This window comes from Hesperophylax consimilis, chromosome 6, assembly GCF_061612785.1.
Source record: "Hesperophylax consimilis isolate HC1 chromosome 6, BYU_Hcon_1.0, whole genome shotgun sequence".
Lineage (NCBI taxonomy): Eukaryota > Metazoa > Arthropoda > Insecta > Trichoptera > Limnephilidae > Hesperophylax > Hesperophylax consimilis.
Window position 1 is genome coordinate 2847518 of NC_142841.1, and position 20200 is coordinate 2867717.

The following is a 20200-nucleotide window of genomic DNA, read 5'->3' on the forward strand; positions in this document are numbered from 1 at the left end:
TGTTTTTAAAAGTTCTCAAAATTATTGGACTTCGATTATAAATTCAGGAAATCTACTAATTAGTTTCTTAGTTTCAAAATTAGACTATTTAATACGTGAAACGCGTAAGAGGTGAAACCAGAGCATTCCAGAGGTGAAACAATTTAGATACAAAAATAAAACTGATGTGTACAATACAAGAAGACAATCAGTGATTCGCATACGAAAAATGTGAATAATCATTATTGTTAAATAAAATATTTATTTTCTGGTACTGGATTATGTAATACGGGCTTCGTTCGCAGCTACACGCGAGTTAAGTTGCGATGTTGCTTTCAAATTTTGACAAAGGATAAAACAGTGGTGACATGTGGTGAAAATATGTTTAATTAATTTTTTATTAAAAAAAAACGTTACCGGACAGCAAAGTGCACATAACATTTTTTACTCCAAATGTGCAAAGGAATAGCTGGTTAAAGTTTGTCGGGTTAGTGCCGATACACCCTGTATATAAAATCTATAAACTTATCTTTAAAAATCTAAGAAATGTAAATAATGATATGAAAAAAAAATCTATTATGCTTTATGTCATTCTCGTATTGAATATAGAATTATAGGATGGGGATCTGCTGTATCTAAGTATATACATAACCTGAACACAATTAAAAAAGGAATCCCAAAGACCATACTGAAAGTACCCATAAGAATGCCTTTGACTGAAATTTTAAATAGTTTTGATGTACCAAATGTACAACAAATATATGCTAAAAATATTCTATTGAAATTATTCAAAAATACTGAATCCTCTACAATACCGCGTATTCATCACATATAAAAAATATTCCAGGTCATAAAACCGCATTCAGATAAAGAATTACATTTATTTTGTGACAAAACTCCACAACATCCTTACCCAGATATAAAGCGAATAGAAAGTTTGAATGATTACAAATAAAGAATAAAAATCTGGCTGAAAGAGATGAAAGAGTGAAAAAAAACTCTGAAAAAAACATTAAAAATGACATATAAAACTAATATAACAGAAAAGAATAACTTTAGTCCGCCCCTCAGCACAGGTCACCCTAGTGAGGAGGACTAAGAAATACAATTTCAGGGTGGCCACAAAAAACGGATTTCAAAATTCCCTGATAATTCCAGGTTTTCCAGGGCAGTTTCTATATTTTTCCCTGATATGTTTTATTTGGTATAAGGACATATCATTCAAAATTTTATTTTTGAAACACGATTTTCATCTACGCCAGAAAATTAGAACAGATAAATAAAGGGAATTCCGTCATCTAAAGAATTTATTATTTCTTTGATATAAAATTATTTATAAAACAAAATACACTTGTTACAAATTTATGATATTTCGCCTGAAGACAATTTGTGTACAAATGAAAAGACCAGACAAAAATAGACAAATAAACAAAAAATATTAACATTAAAAGAGATACTAACAAAGTATCACATGAAAGAAGCAACAATATTAGGGAACGGTTTAGAATAATAATAATTAAAAAAAACAATATACCCTTTGGGTAAGCAGTTGGGACATTAGATAATACAAATAAAAATATGGTAATAGAGAAAATTGAACCATAGCATTTGACTAAAGCTTAGAAGGTGATTTATTATGTATTTACACGAAACTATGATATAAATAGTGATGCAATGTCATTTTAGAAATACTTAAATCCATGATTTAAATGTTAAAATACCTATAAAAAAAAAAAGACACCAATTAGTTTGACGGCCGGCATAGTCCAGTGGTAACGCATTGGACTGCCATTCCGAAGGTCGCGGGTTCGAACCCGGCGTGCGCAAATAAATTTTATTTGATTAATTTGTGTTATTTCACAATTAATTAATTAAAATAGTATATAGTATATTTGCGGCACGTTCCAGAGTGGAAGATACTACCAGTATCGCCCTGGTGTAAGACCACCATTCAGAATTGAAACGTTGCTCCAAATGGCTTTAGCCGTGTTTAGTGACTAGATCTGAATAGCCAGGTACTTCCCCACTTACCTTCAGCCTCACAACATCCCTTAATTGGGGATGCCATAGTCACTGGCTCCAGACGGGAGCAGTTGGGACTCTTGTGAGGTATTCACTATAAAAAAAAAAAAAAAAAAAAAAAAGTTGACAGATCGTGTATAGCAGGGGTGTCAAAGATACGGCCCTCGGACCCTATCAATACGGCCCGCGAGCCGTATGCGGCACTCAGGTCCCATCATTACGGCTCGCTACCACGTGACAATATTATGTCGCGGAGGACAGAACCGCACTCTTTCATTGTAGATTTTAGATATTCAGAGGACAGTCGATGCCTACGCGTGTTTAAAATTGCAAGCGATTGATTTACAGTGTAATTTCAAGAGACGCGCGCATCGGACGCGGTGCACCGAGCGTGAGCGTAACCTTTTCTCTTACGCCGGCTGGTGGCGCTGGTCTGGTGCACGACTCTTACTCACGACGCCCCCTCCCCCCCGACCCCGCACCACAAGGGTCGCAGTTGCCGGTCGCCTTTCACTGATGGTGATTTTATTAAAGAATGTATGTTAAAAGTGGCTGATGTTTCATTCCCATCACAAAAATCAACCATTCAAAATATTCCGCTGTCAAGAAACACTGTTGCTTCAAGAATAAGTGATTTATCTCAAAATTTGGATTCCCAGCTGAAGAAAAAATTAAGGAATTTACACACTTTTCGCTGGCTATTGACGAGAGCACTGATATTATTGATACTGCTCAACTTGCTGTCTTTATACGAGGTATTAATAGTAATTTTGAAATATGTAAAGAACTATTGAAGTGCGTTCCATTGACAGGCACCACTACAGCAAATGATATTTATTCTGCTATTGAGCATTTAATAGTAGAATATGAACTCGACTGGAATAAATTTTGCAGCATAACTACGGATGGCGCTCCTGCCATGGTTGGCAAACATTCGGGTGTTGTGACTAAAGTAAAACAGAAAATATCAGAAAATTTTGTGGGAATTCACTGCATCATTCACCAGGAATCACTCGCATCCAAATATTTAAAAATGGACCATGTCATGCAACCGGTAATTAAAATAGTAAATTTTATAAGGAGCAGAGGTCTAAATCACAGGCAGTTCAGGCAATTTTTACAAGATTTGGACGAAAAGTATTCCGATGTACCTTATTTCACGGAAGTTCATTGGCTCAGTCGAGGGGCAGTTTTGGAAAGATTTTTTGAGTTACGTGACCCTATTCAAGCTTTCATGTTAGAAAAAGGCAAGCCAATTGATTATGACAACGACTGGTGGCTTGATTGTGCATTTTTGGTAGATATGACAAAACACATGAATGACCTCAATATAAAGTTACAGGGTAAAGACTTGATCGTCACTCAAATGTATTCGCATTTACAAGCCTTCGAAACAAAATTAAGACTGGGAAATTCACATAAAAAACCAAACACTCGATCATTTCCCTCACGTGAAATCATTTGGCACAGTGAACCAGACAAAATTGGATGAGTATTCTCAACTTTTGCTGAATCTGATCACAGAATTTAACAGTCGTTTTGAAGATTTTCGCAAAATGCATAAAATGGAATTCCCACTTTTCAACAATCCATTCACTTTTGATGCTGCACTGGCACCAATTCATTTGCAAATGGAATTGATAGATCTCCAATGCGACAGCATTGTAAAGGATAAATTTAAGGAAGTTAATGTTACTACATTTTATACACAATATTTCAAGAGTTTGAATAACTATCCAAGTATAAGAAATCATGCGGCACGTATCCTGTGTATGTTTGGTAGTACGTATTTATGAGAGCAGATGTTTTCCGTTATGAAAATAAATAAAAACAAACATCGCTCACGGCTTACGGATGAAAATCTCCAATCGATTCTAAAAGTAACTACGACGAATATGATACCCGACATTAATGAACTTGTCAAAAACAAGAGAAGTCAGGTGTCCGGCTCAAGATAATTTACCTTGTTACCCTTCTTTTTAACTTACTGAATTTATAATAAATAGGTATCTAACTAAATAAAGATTTTAACAATTAAGTATGGGTTTTATTTTTTAATTATTGAGTCCGGCCCGTTTACACACGCCAAATGTTATAAACGGCCCTTAAGAATATCCAGTTTGACACCCCTGGTGTATAGGTATCATTATTATTAATAATAATAAGAACAGATAGATGTAAAAGAAAGGGTAAAATTTCCACAACATACAATATTGTAGTGAAAATGAATAAATGTGAAATCAAAATCTATGCCTTCTTTTAGCAACAAGATAGAAGAATTACTACCTGAGAATGGAAATCATCAAACATATTACATATACAGAATTTTACACCAAGAACAAAACTAAACCATTATTTACATATTAACAAAATATAAAAAAATAAAAGACAGTCAATAAAACAGAACTAGAATAAAATATGGTACCACGGGACATATTTTATAAGGCAACGAAAAAATATATATTTTATAAGATAGTGAAAATAAACAGCAATAGAAAGTATTTTTAATGTTATCATCAAATTTAAGTTAAGTAAAAAAAGTTTAAAATTATTTATGAGGTGTCGATGGCCCAGTGGGTAGAATGCTCACTTGGCAGTCGAACGGGGCGAGTTCAATACTCGCAGCGGTAGTCCACTTAGTCCTTTTATACAAGTTAAACATAGTGAAAATATAATATGTATTTTAAATCTTAGGGTTTATAACTTTAAAAAAATATATAATAATATCGAGGAATTGCAACAAAAATAACAATAAATAAAAATAGTGGAATAATAATGTTAGTACGTGATGATTGTGAAGTTATAAATACAGAAGAGGTAAACATGGAATTTGTAAATTTTTTAAAAGTAGATTTTAAATTTAAAAATTCTGTTTATAGAATTATTACAATATACCGCACACACAAATCAAACATATCAAAATTTACAAATGAACTTTATCAATACCTTAATAAACTAACAAAGATTTTTACGATTATATGTGGCAACTTTAACATAAATATTTCAAATAACCATAATTAAAAAGCATACTGAAAACTGAAACTAAAAAATAAAAACTGCACAGTAAAAACAATAACAATATCAGAAATTAAAAAACAAAATAATAAAAAACCTAACCAAAAAATTAACACCTTCCTCCCACATACACAAGCAAAACTTTTTATGGGAGCATTATCTAAAAATAAAAAAATACAGATTCAAAACAAGAAAGAAGAAATGTTATCTATATAAGTTATTTGTACTATCTTTTTTTTACTGTTTATAAAAAATAAGATAAAAACTTGTTTTGTATTATATATTATATTTATGTATGTAACCAAAAAAAATTATTAGTAAAAATAATAAAATTAAAAAAAACATTAAAATACTTAAAGTAATATAATAATACGGAGTTCTACAAATTAAAAATTAAAAACAAGAGACACGAATAAAATATGTATAAAAAGTATTAAGTTCACAATGTGAATGCATAGTATTAAGTTGTTCATCAATAGCATGAACTTCAGCTAAAAGTTTTGCTTTTTTACACTCCAAGTGTCGCTTCTCATCTGCTACACGTTTCTTTCTTCAGAGAGTGTATGTGTAGCTTCTGTCTCTTCTGAAAGAAGTGAACGTGAGTTTCTGAAGGAATGTATTAGAGGCTTTGGAACATTTAGTCTAGTGACATCCCCACCAGTTTCCTTCATCACAGAATCATATGTCATCCTTTGGGCGACCAGTGTTTCGTTCTTCAGGTTTTCAACTAAACACCCAGCGTTAACTGAGAAGCCCCTTTCAATATTGGCATTGCCATGTGACAAAATCATTACCATCTTCAACAACTTCAGCAACGAGTTTAGGCGTGCATTCTTTAGAAGCAAATCTCTCCAGAAATGGTCCAGACGTGTATTTGCTCTGCTTGACCGTAAGAGCGCGTAAATCGAGATTTCGCTGCCGATTTCGGTCGCGGCCTACCCTTTAAGTTGAGATATTCGTAAAAATACGATATATTTCCGCGTAAATCGAGATTTCGCGGTAGATTTCCGTCGCGGCCAGCCCTTTATTTCGAATATCTGAATTTAAATTCGTAAAAATATGATATATTTCCGCGTAAATCGAATTTTATCGGCAGTTTTTCGTCGCGGCCGGCCTTTTAAGTTCAGATAATTCGAAAAAATATGTTATATTTCGGCGTGAAACGAAATTTTTCGGCCGATTTCCGTCGTTGTTTAATTCGGATATTCGAAGTAAAGTTAGTAAAAATACGATGTTTCCGCGTAAATTGAAATTTCACGTCCGATTTCCGTCGCGGCGGGCCCTTTAAAATTCGGATATTCGAAATAAATTCGTAAATATACGATACATTTACGCGTAAATCGAAATTTCGCGGCCGAGTTTCGTCGCGGCCGACCCTTTAAATTCAGATATTGGGTGTAAATTCGTAAAACTACGACATATATCCGCATAAAACGTATTTTCTCGGCCCTTCAAACTCAGAAATTCGAAATAAATTGGAAAAAATACGTCATTCCAGTGTAAATCGATTCAGATTTACAAAATAATAATACTAATTAGGACGATGTATAACCACGTAAAAATACATTTTTCGGCGTTTTATCGCCACGGCTGACTTTTAGATTCAGATTTACGAAATATTATGATTTATTTTCGCAAAAATCAATTGTTTTCGAATTATATGAACAAATTTTCGTGCGCGGACAAAAATAAATTACGAATTGACGAATTTCGAATTAAAAACCATTTTGTATAAAAAAAAATTTCTGCGGAAATTTTTTTGGCGAAAATTTCGAATTACGCGTTTTTTCGAATTATCGGGGTTCGAATTAACGGGGTTCTACTGTACCACATACCACTCTGTATCCAGCTGAGTCCAGGAAGTACCGATTTTAGTAAAAAAAAAAAAAAAAAAAAGTATTGACACAAAAATGTTGATAATGATGATCTTTAAATTTTATTGCGACCGTACTGGGTGTCCGACCCTTTTGACACTTTTGTTGTAACTTTGCTAGCTTTTTCTTTACAGATTTCGCACCTACATAGTACCTATAGGGGAAAAACCAGGGCCGGTGGTAAACCACCGTAAACGACATGATTGTGTTGCAAGGGCTATTTACGAAAATAATAATAAAAAAATACCTACTTATCTAGTTTGTCTTTGTCGGCATATCTTTTGTTACACACGCCGCAAGTAAAAGTAATAAAACACAACTTTGGGACTTCACAAATCGTAAATAACGAATTTCGTTTTATTTTTGGAATTCCCTGATATTTTAAGAATATTTTGAAATTCCCTGAGAGTGCAAAAATCATATCTAGAATAGTATTGCCTTGGTCAGGGGCATCCTTGCAATTATTACACCCCAGTGGGCCATAAAAATCGGCTTTTTCTTTAGAGCTGAGGGCAACAAAATTTTGGAGATCTTACTCAGGGGCATTTAACTAAGCTTTGGCCTCGAAACCCATTTGAAACCGCCACGCCCACCTCAAAATTCTTATAGAAAACGAATAATATGGCTAAAAGCTCAGATCTCATTGGTGAGAGCAGAATGATTGGTTTGATCTCTCGCTCTCTATCATAATGACTCGCGTAACGGAAAGAGATGACGGAATTTTGCCGTTTGACAGTTTCAAATCATTCAAAATTCAAACAAAATGAGAATGGTTTATTTATACACGCGGGTTGTCATTTGCTGCCGAAATACTATCATTTCCGTCGAAAATATTGCGTGTTAAAGTTGTTCGTGATAAAAATACAATATAAGCCAGTATAGTGTTAGCGAGTTACAAACATATATTCAACCTACCTACGTAAGTTCAAGTTTAAAGTGAATTGACAGCTTTTAGGTTATTCGTTCGGTTTTTTGAACAATGCTAAGAACGTATAAATGTTATTTATTATATCGATAAACTTATTCATGTTATTGATTAGTGTTATTCTGTATTATTTTATTGTTTTGGTGAAATTAAAGATTTTTAAACATATGTAACCATGAGTTCATGAGGCTGAAAAATGTCGGAATTCTTTGTCGTACTGTCGGACAATCATGTTTTGGAAATTTTCTTCAGTGTTTTTGCAAATTTCTTGTCATTTTGGGTTTCTTCTTCTCAGATTAACAAGTTTCATCTTAAGGAAATGCACTGTAAAAGTTTATTTTCTTAGTCAGATGAACCTCGCCCTTGGAAAACATTTCGACATTTTTCTGCTTCAAGGACATTTTTATTTTTATAATAGTTTTTTTAGGCTAATGAATGAATAGAGTAGGCTGAGAGCAATTATGTTGTCTATGGTCGAATCTTTTTTTAAATGGCCTTGAGTTTCCTCTACCTTGTTTACTGCTCTGCTCCGCACGGTAGGTACTGATTGTATTTCTGTGGTTAAGTACTGTATAATTCCGTTACATACAAAAAGCCCGAAGATATCGATCTAGAGAGTGGTATATTTATGATCTTACTAAACAAACAATATTTAAGGAATTCAGAAAGTATGTATACATATTTTGAAGCCCTTAGGAAAGTAGTAGGTAAACGAACCGAAACTTAAACATTCATTTTTGTGAGAAATAATTTTTAATCCCAGAAGGATATTGTGATTTTGAAATACCAGGCTCTTAGATGTTTATTTTATTTTGGGATTTTACATACCAAATGTGGGAAAGAAATATTCTGTTGTGCTTATGTTAAAAATGGTGGGAAATCTCCTCAGCGGTAGTGAAATAAAAACTATTCGGGATATGCTACCAGTGGGGAGGTATTAAAAATGCCTTTTTTATGAATTTTAATTCCATTATTTTTTGCTATAAAATTATATTTTTGCCTCTACAAAAATCCAGGAACCTCGTAGCATAGTGAATCTTACAGAGCGCTATGCTACGGGGAACCTCAGAAAAATCTTTACATTCTTTACACATTTGATCGCCTGAAGATCAAATTTACACATTTCAATTACAAATATTTTTAATTTTCTGTTGTATATTGGAAAACTAAAAATCTAGTTGTCAAGATACATTATCGTGTTACAAAACAATATGTATGTTATACAGGCGAGCCTGTAAAATTTTTTACAAGTCGCAAATTTAAGCGACTGCCTTTAGCAAGCCCACCGCCAAAATGAATGTGCAACATTTTGCGGCGGGTAATATACCCCATCTAACGGGAACAAACATCCCCACCCTTTTTTGGCCGGCAGCCGAATGTCGCTTGCGTGCCGGTCAAATAGGATATAAACGGCAAACTATTATCTAATAAATCAGTTTATCGTGTTATGATGCAGTTATGCAGAAGTACTTGATTAACACACTGCTAATCAAGCACCTATTTATTTTTTCCTTTTCGGGTAGTTGTCTACGGATTTTTTTCGACGGTTTACTATAATTATAAATTTGTTCTTCATAAGATAATTAGGAAGAACTGGCGCCCTATGTATTTAAAGCAAGATTAATACTTGAGATTTGAAACTTTAACCTGTTAATTTTTTATATACCCACAGATTAGCATATTAGAATTGTAAATTCGCATCACTGGTCAGATTTAGTTTAACGATCTGAACATGCCCTGATATTCATAATAAATGTAGAGTCTCTTGCCAACTAACTTGATTAATATTGTAATTTAATAGATGATAAAGAATTATGGAAAATAACCTCAATAAATTTGTTCTTAGCATTACACACAGTTCTTTAATTTCAGATTCCCTTATTTAATTTTGTACTACACTTGAGATGTATGTTTTACACACCTTTTTAGAAATTTTACACCAAGAATTCATGGTACATTTGGCCTCCCAACGTGGATTAAACCTAGTGAACTGTTATTTTGTGGGTAGGATGTAAATTTGTGCTCAATGTTTTATGTGTAGTTAAAGTTTCAAGTGGTAATCTTGCTAATTTGTGAATATATGATGACAGTTGCTCGCGGTTTTGATGCTCTGTGGATCTGTTTTGTGATGAAATTCCAAAATTAAATAATAATTTTACGAAGTTTAATATATTTGAATGTCCCCCCTGGAACTCTAGCGCTCTGCGTTTTTTACTGTTTATTGACTTACAGTACGCTGTAGTCAAATTTTTTTTTATGAACGAGGCAAGGTTATTGTTGTTGTGTATATTTGGTACATGTGCTAATTATTTCTTTCATACCTACATAGCATAGTTTGTTCACGTCATGTCGGAACCGCAAATTGTAACGAGGAGTCAGGCCAAGATTCGGGATTCTGTGACAATGCTGAATCAAAATGAAGCTTCGCCGGAGGGACAGGCGGAAACGCAATCCTCTTCCTGCAAGTCATTCCCCGTACACAAATGGAATCTGGTTTTTGACGGATCCACATGTGTACGCAATTTCATAGAACGTGTAGAAGAACTAGCAAATTCTCGTGGTGTAAGTACCAATAATCTATTTTCTAGCGCGATTGAATTTTTCACAGGCGATGCTTTGAACTGGTTCAGGGTGAACCGTTTTACTTTTAATTCATGGTCAGAGATTGTTGCGGGTTTGAAGGAGGAGTTCGAACTCTTGGACCATGAGAAACGTCTTGTAGCTCAGTTAAGAACTACATGTCAAAAACCCAAAGAAAACTTGGGTTCATTTATAACTACAGTCTTACTAATGAATAATCGCCTCTCTAAGAAATTGCCGGAAGAGGAAATATTAGAAATTCTAATGTGTAATATGTTGCCAAGATACATACATAAACTTTCTCTTACAGAGGTGACTAATGTTACTGCTCTAAAGAAATATGGAAAGATGATAGAATTGGCGGATAGTCGCACGGATACTAGAAACCATCCTGCAAATTCAAACTCTTACAATTCCAAAGCCAATAATTCTGCCAACAATACTACATCTAGTAATAGTAATAACAGGGAGGCTTCTCGCAATAATAATAATTATAATCCTAATGTCAAAAGAAATCAAAGGTATTTTTATAACAATAATTAAAGCGCTCAAAACGTGAATTTCAGAGAACCAGTGAAATGTTTCCGCTGTGGTCAACAGGGTGTGAAGGCTCCTGACTGCAGATGCAAGAACCGAAAAAACTAGCAGCCCGGGTTTCCTGTGCAGTGGGTGAGGAGACGTCTTCATCTACTGTGCCGTGTGACCCGGAGTGGACTAATTGGCTTGCGGTCGTGGAGAAATTCTACCAGGACCTTAGAACGTCAAAGGCGGAGAGAGCGGGTAACAATGATGGCCGTCCTCACATATCATTTCAGGTTCTAAATACTAAATTTTCTGGTTTGCTAGATTCAGGTTCTCACCTGTCTATTTTGGGAAATAACTTTCACACACATTTTGTGAGATTAGGATTTAGTTTGGCGACTTTAAAAGAAAAATTTTCTCTAACTTCTGCAACAGGTCACTCAGTAAAATGTACACAAAAGATAACAGTTCCGGTGCTATATAAAAACATTGTCAAATATTTCACTTTTGTAGTTATGCCTGAGATCACTTCAAATGTAATTCTAGGTATAGACTTTTGGAAACATTTTAATATTTGTCCGGAAATTTGCAAATATATATCACCACGGGAATCAAAATCTGAGCCGAAATCAGTCACAGAGATAAAAGGATTAGAAAACAGCTTAAATTTAGCGTATAGACAGAATCATCAGCTTAAATGCGTCATAGACGAATTTAAAGATATCTCGGGAGACAGGTTAGGTAAAACCGATTTGGAATATCACGTCATTGACACAGGTGATGCTCAACCGGTAAAACAAAGATATTACCCAGTTTCACCACACTTGCTACCGGCGGTACATAAAGAATTAGATAGAATGTTAGAGTTAGGAGTCGTGGAACCAAGTCATAGTGCGTGGAACAGTCCGATCTTACTTGTTCCCAAGAAGGATGGGTCATTTAGGTTATGTTTGGACAGTAGAACTTTAAACTCGCTGTCGAAAAAAGACAGTTTTCCTATTCCTTATGTTTCAAGCATACTAGATTCCTTAGGCGGTGCTAAATACCTGTCAACTATTGACTTGACAGCAGCTTTCTGGCAAATTCCTTTGGAGGAAAACTCTAAAGAGAAGACGGCTTTTACTGTTCCGAAACGAGGATTATTTCATTTTGCTAGAATGCCATTCGGTCTTCATGGGGCGAGCTCTAGAATGATGCGCTTAATGGATAAAATATTTGGACCTGAATTTGAGGGCAAAGTATTTTATTACTTAGATGATATAATAATTATAAGCACTTCATTTGAGGAACACATGTCTCTTTTGAGGAAAGTTCGACAAAAACTTTCTGATGCGGGTCTAACTATCAATATGGACAAATCTGTTTTTTGTAGAGACTCGTTAAAGTTTCTGGGTTATGTCGTCGATAGTCAAGGTTTAAGAACCGATCCAGATAAAGTTAAACCCATAGTGGATTTTCCTATACCGAACTCGCAAAAAAGCTTAAGACGTTTTATAGGCATACTATCTTGGTATAAAAGGTTTATTTGTAACTTTTCCATAATAGCAGCTCCGTTGCATAATTTAACAAGAAAGGAATTTACGGGAAACAAATTTAAATGGAACAGTCAGGCAGGTATAGCTTTTAAAAAACTTAAAGATATTTTAGTGAGCGCACCTGTTTTAGCTTGTCCTAACTTTGAAAAACCTTTCATCATATCATGCGACGCATCCAACACCGGGCTAGGGGCGGTCCTGACGCAGGTAGACGATTCGGGTTGAGAACACCCTATATCATTTATTAGTAGGTCTCTGAGTGCTCAAGAGAGAAATCATTCAACTACAGAGAAAGAGCTTAATGCAATGATTTTCGCTCTGGAGAAATTTAGAGCTTACATAGAAGGTTCTGTCATACCGGTTAAAATAATAACAGATCATTACAGTCTAAAATGGTTAGTGAATATTAAATCTCCTACAGGCAGATTAGCAAGATGGGCTGTCAGGTTACAGCAATTCAATTTTATTATAGAACACCGTAAAGGAAAAGATAATATAGTGCCTGACGCATTATCACGTGATCCCGTAGAATTAGCTGTAGTAGGACAAACTACACCAACCAAAGAATCGTGGTACGATAAAATGTGTAGAAATGTTCTAGCTTTTCCAGATAAATTTCATGCTTGGAAAGTTAATAATGGAGTATTGTACAAACACATACAGAGTATGGAAGCGCTACACAGAGTGTATGACTGGAAAGAAGTGGTACCTAAAGAGTCTAGGAAAAATATAATAACGCAATATCATGTACCTCCTTCGTGTGCTCATTTTGGTATTATTATTATTATTTTTTTTATGAAGACTTTGAATAGAATTAGTCAGAAATATTACTGGCCGAAGATGGCGGCCGACGTAAAATCATTCATTAGCAAATGTCACACCTGCTTGGGTCATAAGAGTACGAATCAGCTACCACCAGGTCTAATGGGTGATCCCAAGTTAGTCCAACGTCCTTGGCAAATGATTGCTACAGATTTATTAGGTCCCTTCCCCAGCTCCTACAAAAAAGGCTATACATATTTGTTAGTAATCTCTGACTTCTTTACAAAATACTCTAAACTTTTCCCATTAAGAAAAGCTACTGGAAATAATATTGCTGAGATCATGGAAAATGAGATATTTTACAAGTTTGGGGTGCCTGATACAATAATTCTGGATAATGGTCCCCAATATATTTCAAAAGACATGAAAGCGTTAGTTAACAAGTATCATACAAGACACCTCTTTTATAACTGTAGATACCACCCGCAAAATAATCCGGTTGAAAGAATTAGTGTCTGCTATTAGCTCGTACGTCGGTGGTGATCATCGGAGGTGGGCAGATTGTTTACATGAAATTGAACTCGCTATTAACACAGCAGTACATGAGGTCACCGGATATACTCCCTTTTTCTTAAACTTTGGTAGGGAAATTATTATTTCAGGAAACGACTACAAGTCTTCAGACTTCGACCCCGAAGATATCAGATTTGGATTCTTGGGCTTCGGATTTAGACGAGTTGAACGATATTTTTTCACAGGTTCGTACGTATCTAAGGCAGTCGTATGAAAAGAACAAAACTCAGTATAATCTACGTCGTAGGGACATACAATATGAAATTGGTGACATCGTTTGGCGCCGATCTTTCGTTCTTTCAGACGCTAGTAAGTATTTTTCAGCGAAATTAGCTCCCAAGTTTATTCGCAGCAAAGTCATTAAGAAATTGTCTCCGGTTGCTTACATTTTAGCTGATTTAAATGGAAAACCTGTGGGAACCTTTCACATCAAGGATATAATCAAACATGAAATCTCAGATTAACGTCGTGTAGGTCAGGAGCGTATTTTAATTATTTTATATTCTTTTGTTTCCATTATGCGCAATAATGGAAGCGATTAAAAGATTCCATTTAACGTGAGAGCATGACTAAAACTTATGTTCTCACGTTGAATGCAATTTTATATTTGTTTATGAAGTTATTTTGTTTGTCCGTGTCCAGGTATTACTAACATATGTATTTTGCTATTTTTTATACTTGTTCAGCGTGCAAGGGTGAAATATCCTTACCCTTACGCATTGAATGTGTGCATATGAATGTACATAGTACTAAATTTTGTAAATTTATATATTCAAGTCATCAAATTTTGAATAAGTTTGGATATGTGTGAGTACATTGTACATCCGTTTAGGATTTTGATGATTTTCATATGTACTTTTATCATATTCATTTTGAAATGGTTATGTAATTAACTGTTTTCAAGATGCGCTTGCTAGTCCGGAATGGTGGGCGTATCTTCAAGATAGTTTATAGTAGAATACAGTTGGGTTTTATGTTTCGTTGTCTTGTTCTGTTTCTTTGTCTTGTTCTGTTTCATTATGCCCTTTGGGGATGTTACATACTATATATAAGCTGGAGAAATAGTGCATTTTCAATTGCATGTGGTACAATACCGTGCCTGTATTTATCAAATTATTAATGTTAATTTGGGTTATCCCACTCATTAATCTATATTATCAAATGAGTATGTATATTCCTTGCAGGATCTGCTGGATATTGGTTACAATTTTCTTATAATTGTATTAATGATTTATAGTTTGTAATATTTATTATGTTGCTTTGAGCTAGAAGGCAATCAGAAGAGTTAATTCAGAATCTTTGGCATTGGGTTACTATTTTCATCACATGATAGCAATCAGATGCTTAGAATATCTATTTAGTAACTTTAGGAAGTTACGAAACCCAGCCAACGGTTTTGTATGTAATTTCTTTTGGTAGTGCTTATTTTATACATTTGGGTTTTTTTGGATTCACATTTTATGTTGTTCTTCGTCCTTACAAATTAGAATAAATATGAAATTAATTAAATAGAGAGTTGAAATCCTCAACACAAATAAAATGCATGTGGCATATGCCAACGTCGGTTTACTATTCGGGTAATTTTATTTTAAATATAATAAAGCTTCCTTCTTCGGGTTACGGGGGTCATTCTTGAGCTCAGAATGACCTCAACAAGACGAACTAGCATTCGATAATTCGATCAATACCTTGTTCTTGATCAAATCTTGGAATGTTAATTGGTTCTTTATTCTTAGAGATTTACAAAATAAATCAATTTTACTGCAAATTGCATCATCGGATTACATTTTAACTGAAAATTTAAATTTTGATTTATAGTATACTACATTGGGGTATTACAGAATTTGTATAACTAAACAATCAGTTCTAACTTAAATTTTTTTTCTATTTTTCATCAGTAAACCATTTTATAGTATAGCTTAGTCTTCGCAACATCAAGAATTATAATCAACGTTAAATCGCAATCATCACTACAAATTCAAGACCTTAACATATACTGTGCGGTGGAATTCCTTGCTGCTTTTGGCCAAAACAATTACAATCTACATGGAAGGAAGAACGTCAAATTCATATGGACATGTTTACATAAAATGGACCTGTCATCTGCACTGGACAATATCAAGAATAAAGACTATCAAAATTGAACTTCAACCTTCTTCTTCTACCTTGATCTTCAGCCTTCATCTGTATACTCTTTGGATGCTCATCCCAGCAGTTTCAAAATTCAGCATGGCCAGATTAGGAGGAGGAGTTTCGCTTTCATACAGTCACCAAACAAACCTCTAAGCTGATAATCTTCTTTCTACTACTTCTGCCTTCAAGACCTGGACCCTGTACGTGACCTTCATATTGGATATAAATTACCTGGTTTCAAGGGTACATTCTGAAATCAATTCTTCCAGAGCAAATCACCTATTGGCATGATCAGCAAGCTTCCTGTCTTGAAATGTATAAAGGCGTCAGGAGGGCCTAAAATTTCCTTTGGAAATTTTTTTGAAGGGAGTAATGTAACGATTTGAAACTACTCGCCCCGGTGTCAAGCGCTTGAGACGAACTTATTAATTTTAACAAGCGTGCAATTATGAACACAGCGACGGCCGAGTACATAATCATAGATTTCGAGCAGTTCTAGAGAGGTTGGACAGCGGTCAGGACGTGCATCACGGAACGGATTCCCAAGAGGTTTTGCGCCATTAAAAACGTGAGCGATTGTCATCATTTTATTTTAGATTTCACAATATGGTTTACTATAATTATAAATTTGTTCTTCATAAGATAATTAGGAAGAACTGGCGCCCTATGTATTTAAAGCAAGATTAATACTTGAGATTTGAAACTTTAACCTGTTAATTTTTTATATACCCACAGATTAGCATATTAGAATTGTAAATTCGCATCACTAGTCAGATTTAGTTTAACGATCTGAACATGCCCTGATATTCATATTAAATGTAGAGTCTCTTGCCAACTAACTTGATTAATATTGTAATTTAATAGATGATAAAGAATTATGGAAAATAACCTCAATAAATTTGTTCTTAGCATTACACACAGTTCTTTAATTTCAGATTCCCTTATTTAATTTTGTACTACACTTGAGATGTATGTTTTACACACCTTTTTAGAAATTTTACACCAAGAATTCATGGTACATTTTTACGGTTTTGTAATAAGTGTATAATTTTCAAAGTTGTACCCAGTCATATTGAATATATTGATTGTTGTTTCTAAAAGAAACTTGCTGGTGTTTATTTGTTAAATAGAACCCAGCTTCCCATCACCGTAGACAAGGATATCAAGGTTTGTAGTGCCCACAGGCCCTGTATGGAATCTCATGTTCATACCCGAAGAAGTAAGCGTCACAAACGCGTCGGTGGACAAATTCCGGTTTCCCGGAATTTAATGCTCTACGTCTTCATTTGAGACGTTCCCTGAGGTCTAGTTGCAAATTAAATAACAAAACCTACCCATATTACCTTGCCAATTATGCCACTTAACAATCTTTACCTACAAACAAGTCTTTTACTACCTTCAAAAATTAACTCCTGACCACCACCTGCCTCACCTCGACGAGTCTTTGCTTCAAATCTTCTGGTGTTTACCTCATCAAGACCAGCCGGCCCTGTTAGGCGACTGCAAAATGCCAGAAGTGAGCAGAGACAAAGCACACCCAGTGCTCACCATTCACCAAGCACCGGGTGCAGGAGGCAGAACTACTACCATCATCATCAACACAGCAAACCAACTACTATCATCACTATTGAAGACACGGTTTGAAACCGGCGCTCTAAATCTAGTCTTGTGCGGACAACCGTCCAGTACATGGATATTGTCGCATTCATTCTGGAATGAACAGTATACAAGTCGTGCAAACACATTGCAAAACCTGCAATAAATTCATACATAGGTGTTTGCACTGTGCCAACACATTGTAGGAAAGGGTTAAGACGTTAACAAAAGTCAGGCGTAGTTGTGTGTTGGTGCCTATTATTTACAGTTTTTTTTCTTGTGCAGGTCTCACTCGTTTCGTAAAACTATAAGATAACTATATAATAAATTGATTATTACAGTAATTACATTCTGAATTTTGTGCACAAAAAACAGAATTGTATAACAAATAGAACTTTAAAATGCAAACTTTGGAAATTAAGATGTTAATACTAATTAAACTCGAACATTGCAGCCAGTTTAAAAAGCAACACAGACAGAGTCCAAAACAATAACCCGTAGAATTTTTTTTTTGCTGGAATCACAATTTGCACTTCTAACCACTGAGCACACAGAAAAAATATTGCTAGGCCGATTCTACTTTTCTTTCAAGTCGAATCTGCAAAAAGCATTAATAAGCCGGGTTGTTGTATACATATATGTAGACACTTACTGATGCGCCTGTTCCAGCTCATCGAGGGGTTGAGCCAAGGCCTGCAGGCCCAGGTTGTAGATCTGGTCTGCCTTCTTGTAGTCGGTGGCCTCCTCGCAATAGCAGGCCCAGGCGCGGTAAAGCTCCGAGCAGGCGGTGCCTACCCCCCGGTTGTACAGCAGCTGGTACATCTCAAGCGGGTTGTTGTGATAGTCAATCTGGAATTAAATAATCCCTATTAACAGACAAACCTAAAGGTCATTCGTGAGATGCCAACGGTTGAAACCACATAACGTAAGCAATTAAAATACAATTTTTTAATGTGATACTTCAAAAGAGCGCCCCTGTCTGCAAAGTGTAAAGGCAGGGGAGCCATGTCACCACCCGGTTAGGCAGTGTTGTGGGGCGGGTTAAGGTAGGGGCTGTAGGAAGGGATTTATTAATGTAGGTCTTGAAGAGGCCCGGATTATATGAAAGAGGAAAAACAGATGCCAGTAGATCGTTCCACATACGAGCCGTCTTAGACAAAAACCAGTCAAAGAAGTGGCCCCTTCTCATGGAGCATTTCAATTGAGTCTTTATTAGTGAGGGTGCTTCCATCAAATTGCATCTCCCTCTTTACTGAAGTCAGACACGCTTGGGTTTTTGAGACATTGAAACTGACCAGATTGAATTTACCCCAGGCATGAACCATCTCGAGGTGGTGCTCAACTTTTTGTCTCTCAACTTCCCAAGCTGTTCGGACATTGTAAGTGGAAGGGGGCTTGTCAAAAAGATAACCCTTATGAATGGTGCTGTCGTCAGCGTAGCGGTGAATTGGAAAATGTATGTGCCTTGCCAAGCAAATGGGGTCATAAAAAAGAGGATGGAAGGATGGGACTCTTTAGGGGTTCCTTGGAATACATTGGAGCTACATGTTTTGCTAAATCTTTTAATATTCAAATTTCAAATGGCAAACAAATGAAACAACAAACCTTATGGAAGTATTCTAAATAATATATGTAGGTAACAAAAGCAATGTCCCCAATAATCCATCCATTGACATAACCAATGAAATCTGATCTATTGACCAGCTCAGGCCCGTGCCACCATTGAAGCCAGATTTAGACTACCTCTCAGAAGCTAGAGCCATCAGATACTATAATAGTATTTTTGCACCCTGCAGTTTTTTAACCACAATCCCACAAGTCCAACAATCCTTCTGATAAGGTTTCCCTGTCACTTACGGATTGCAATCTTTAGAACACGGATGGTAGTTGGGATTGCAGTGTTCATTCTTTCAGTAGTATTCAATGAAGAAACGTCGGGAGATAGCTTACCCTAAATTAATATATATATTCATGGTGTATTACAACTGGTTGTATGTACAACTCGTGCTTTTGCTCAAAAAGCTAGCTTAAAAATGACTTGCTAGCTTTGTTTTTTCTCCTTTTTTACAATGTGTTCATTTTTTCCTTTCACAAAAGACTATACGCACAATATCCCAAAGATCGTTAAAATGTTGTAAATTGAAATTGCACAAAATGGTGCTGTGTGAATAACATAATGTTATTATCGTCAATGTATTCAACCATTAGGAAAACGCAAGTATCGTAATCTCCTCACCTAAGAGTTTCTAATAGCACAAAGTGGAAAACTGCGCAAATAAGTTACTTCTAGTTGCATAGGAACAGCGTAAATGTAAGAGGAATGGTAAAACTTACAAATTTAATCCAAAGTCTGACAAATCTCCTGTCTTGTACATAGCGGGGGTCATTTTCGAATTCCGTTAAACATGTTTTCAAAGCCTTGTCAATGCTGCCCTCGTGCCCATGTTTGGGGAAACTCTGTTCAAGCCATTGAATATAAGAAAACCAAACGTCTAACGGATCGGGTCCAGCATAATTTTGTATGTTTGCTTCATGTTCTCTGAAAAGGAATAGAACCAATTATAGCTTATACCAATGTAGAAACAACGTTATGATCATTAATTTGTATTAATATACACAAATGCAAGACTCTCACAAATCGGGATATGACTCCATGATACAGAAAGAGTTCCTGTCATTTATCA

General features: G+C 35.3%; 1 protein-coding gene across 2 annotated transcripts in view; it reads right to left on the reverse strand.

The window, feature by feature from the left end:
• LOC149422835 (uncharacterized) overlaps positions 1–20200 on the reverse strand; it is a 54514-nt gene that overhangs the window by 33774 nt on the left and 540 nt on the right. For both annotated transcript variants that reach the window (XM_089632307.1, XM_089632306.1), the window contains exons 2-3: positions 19851–20055; positions 18169–18365 (exon numbers count right to left, since the gene is read on the reverse strand). In XM_089632307.1, the coding sequence (XP_089488433.1) occupies positions 18169–18365; positions 19851–20055 (402 nt within the window). The remainder of the gene's footprint in view (positions 1–18168; positions 18366–19850; positions 20056–20200) is intronic.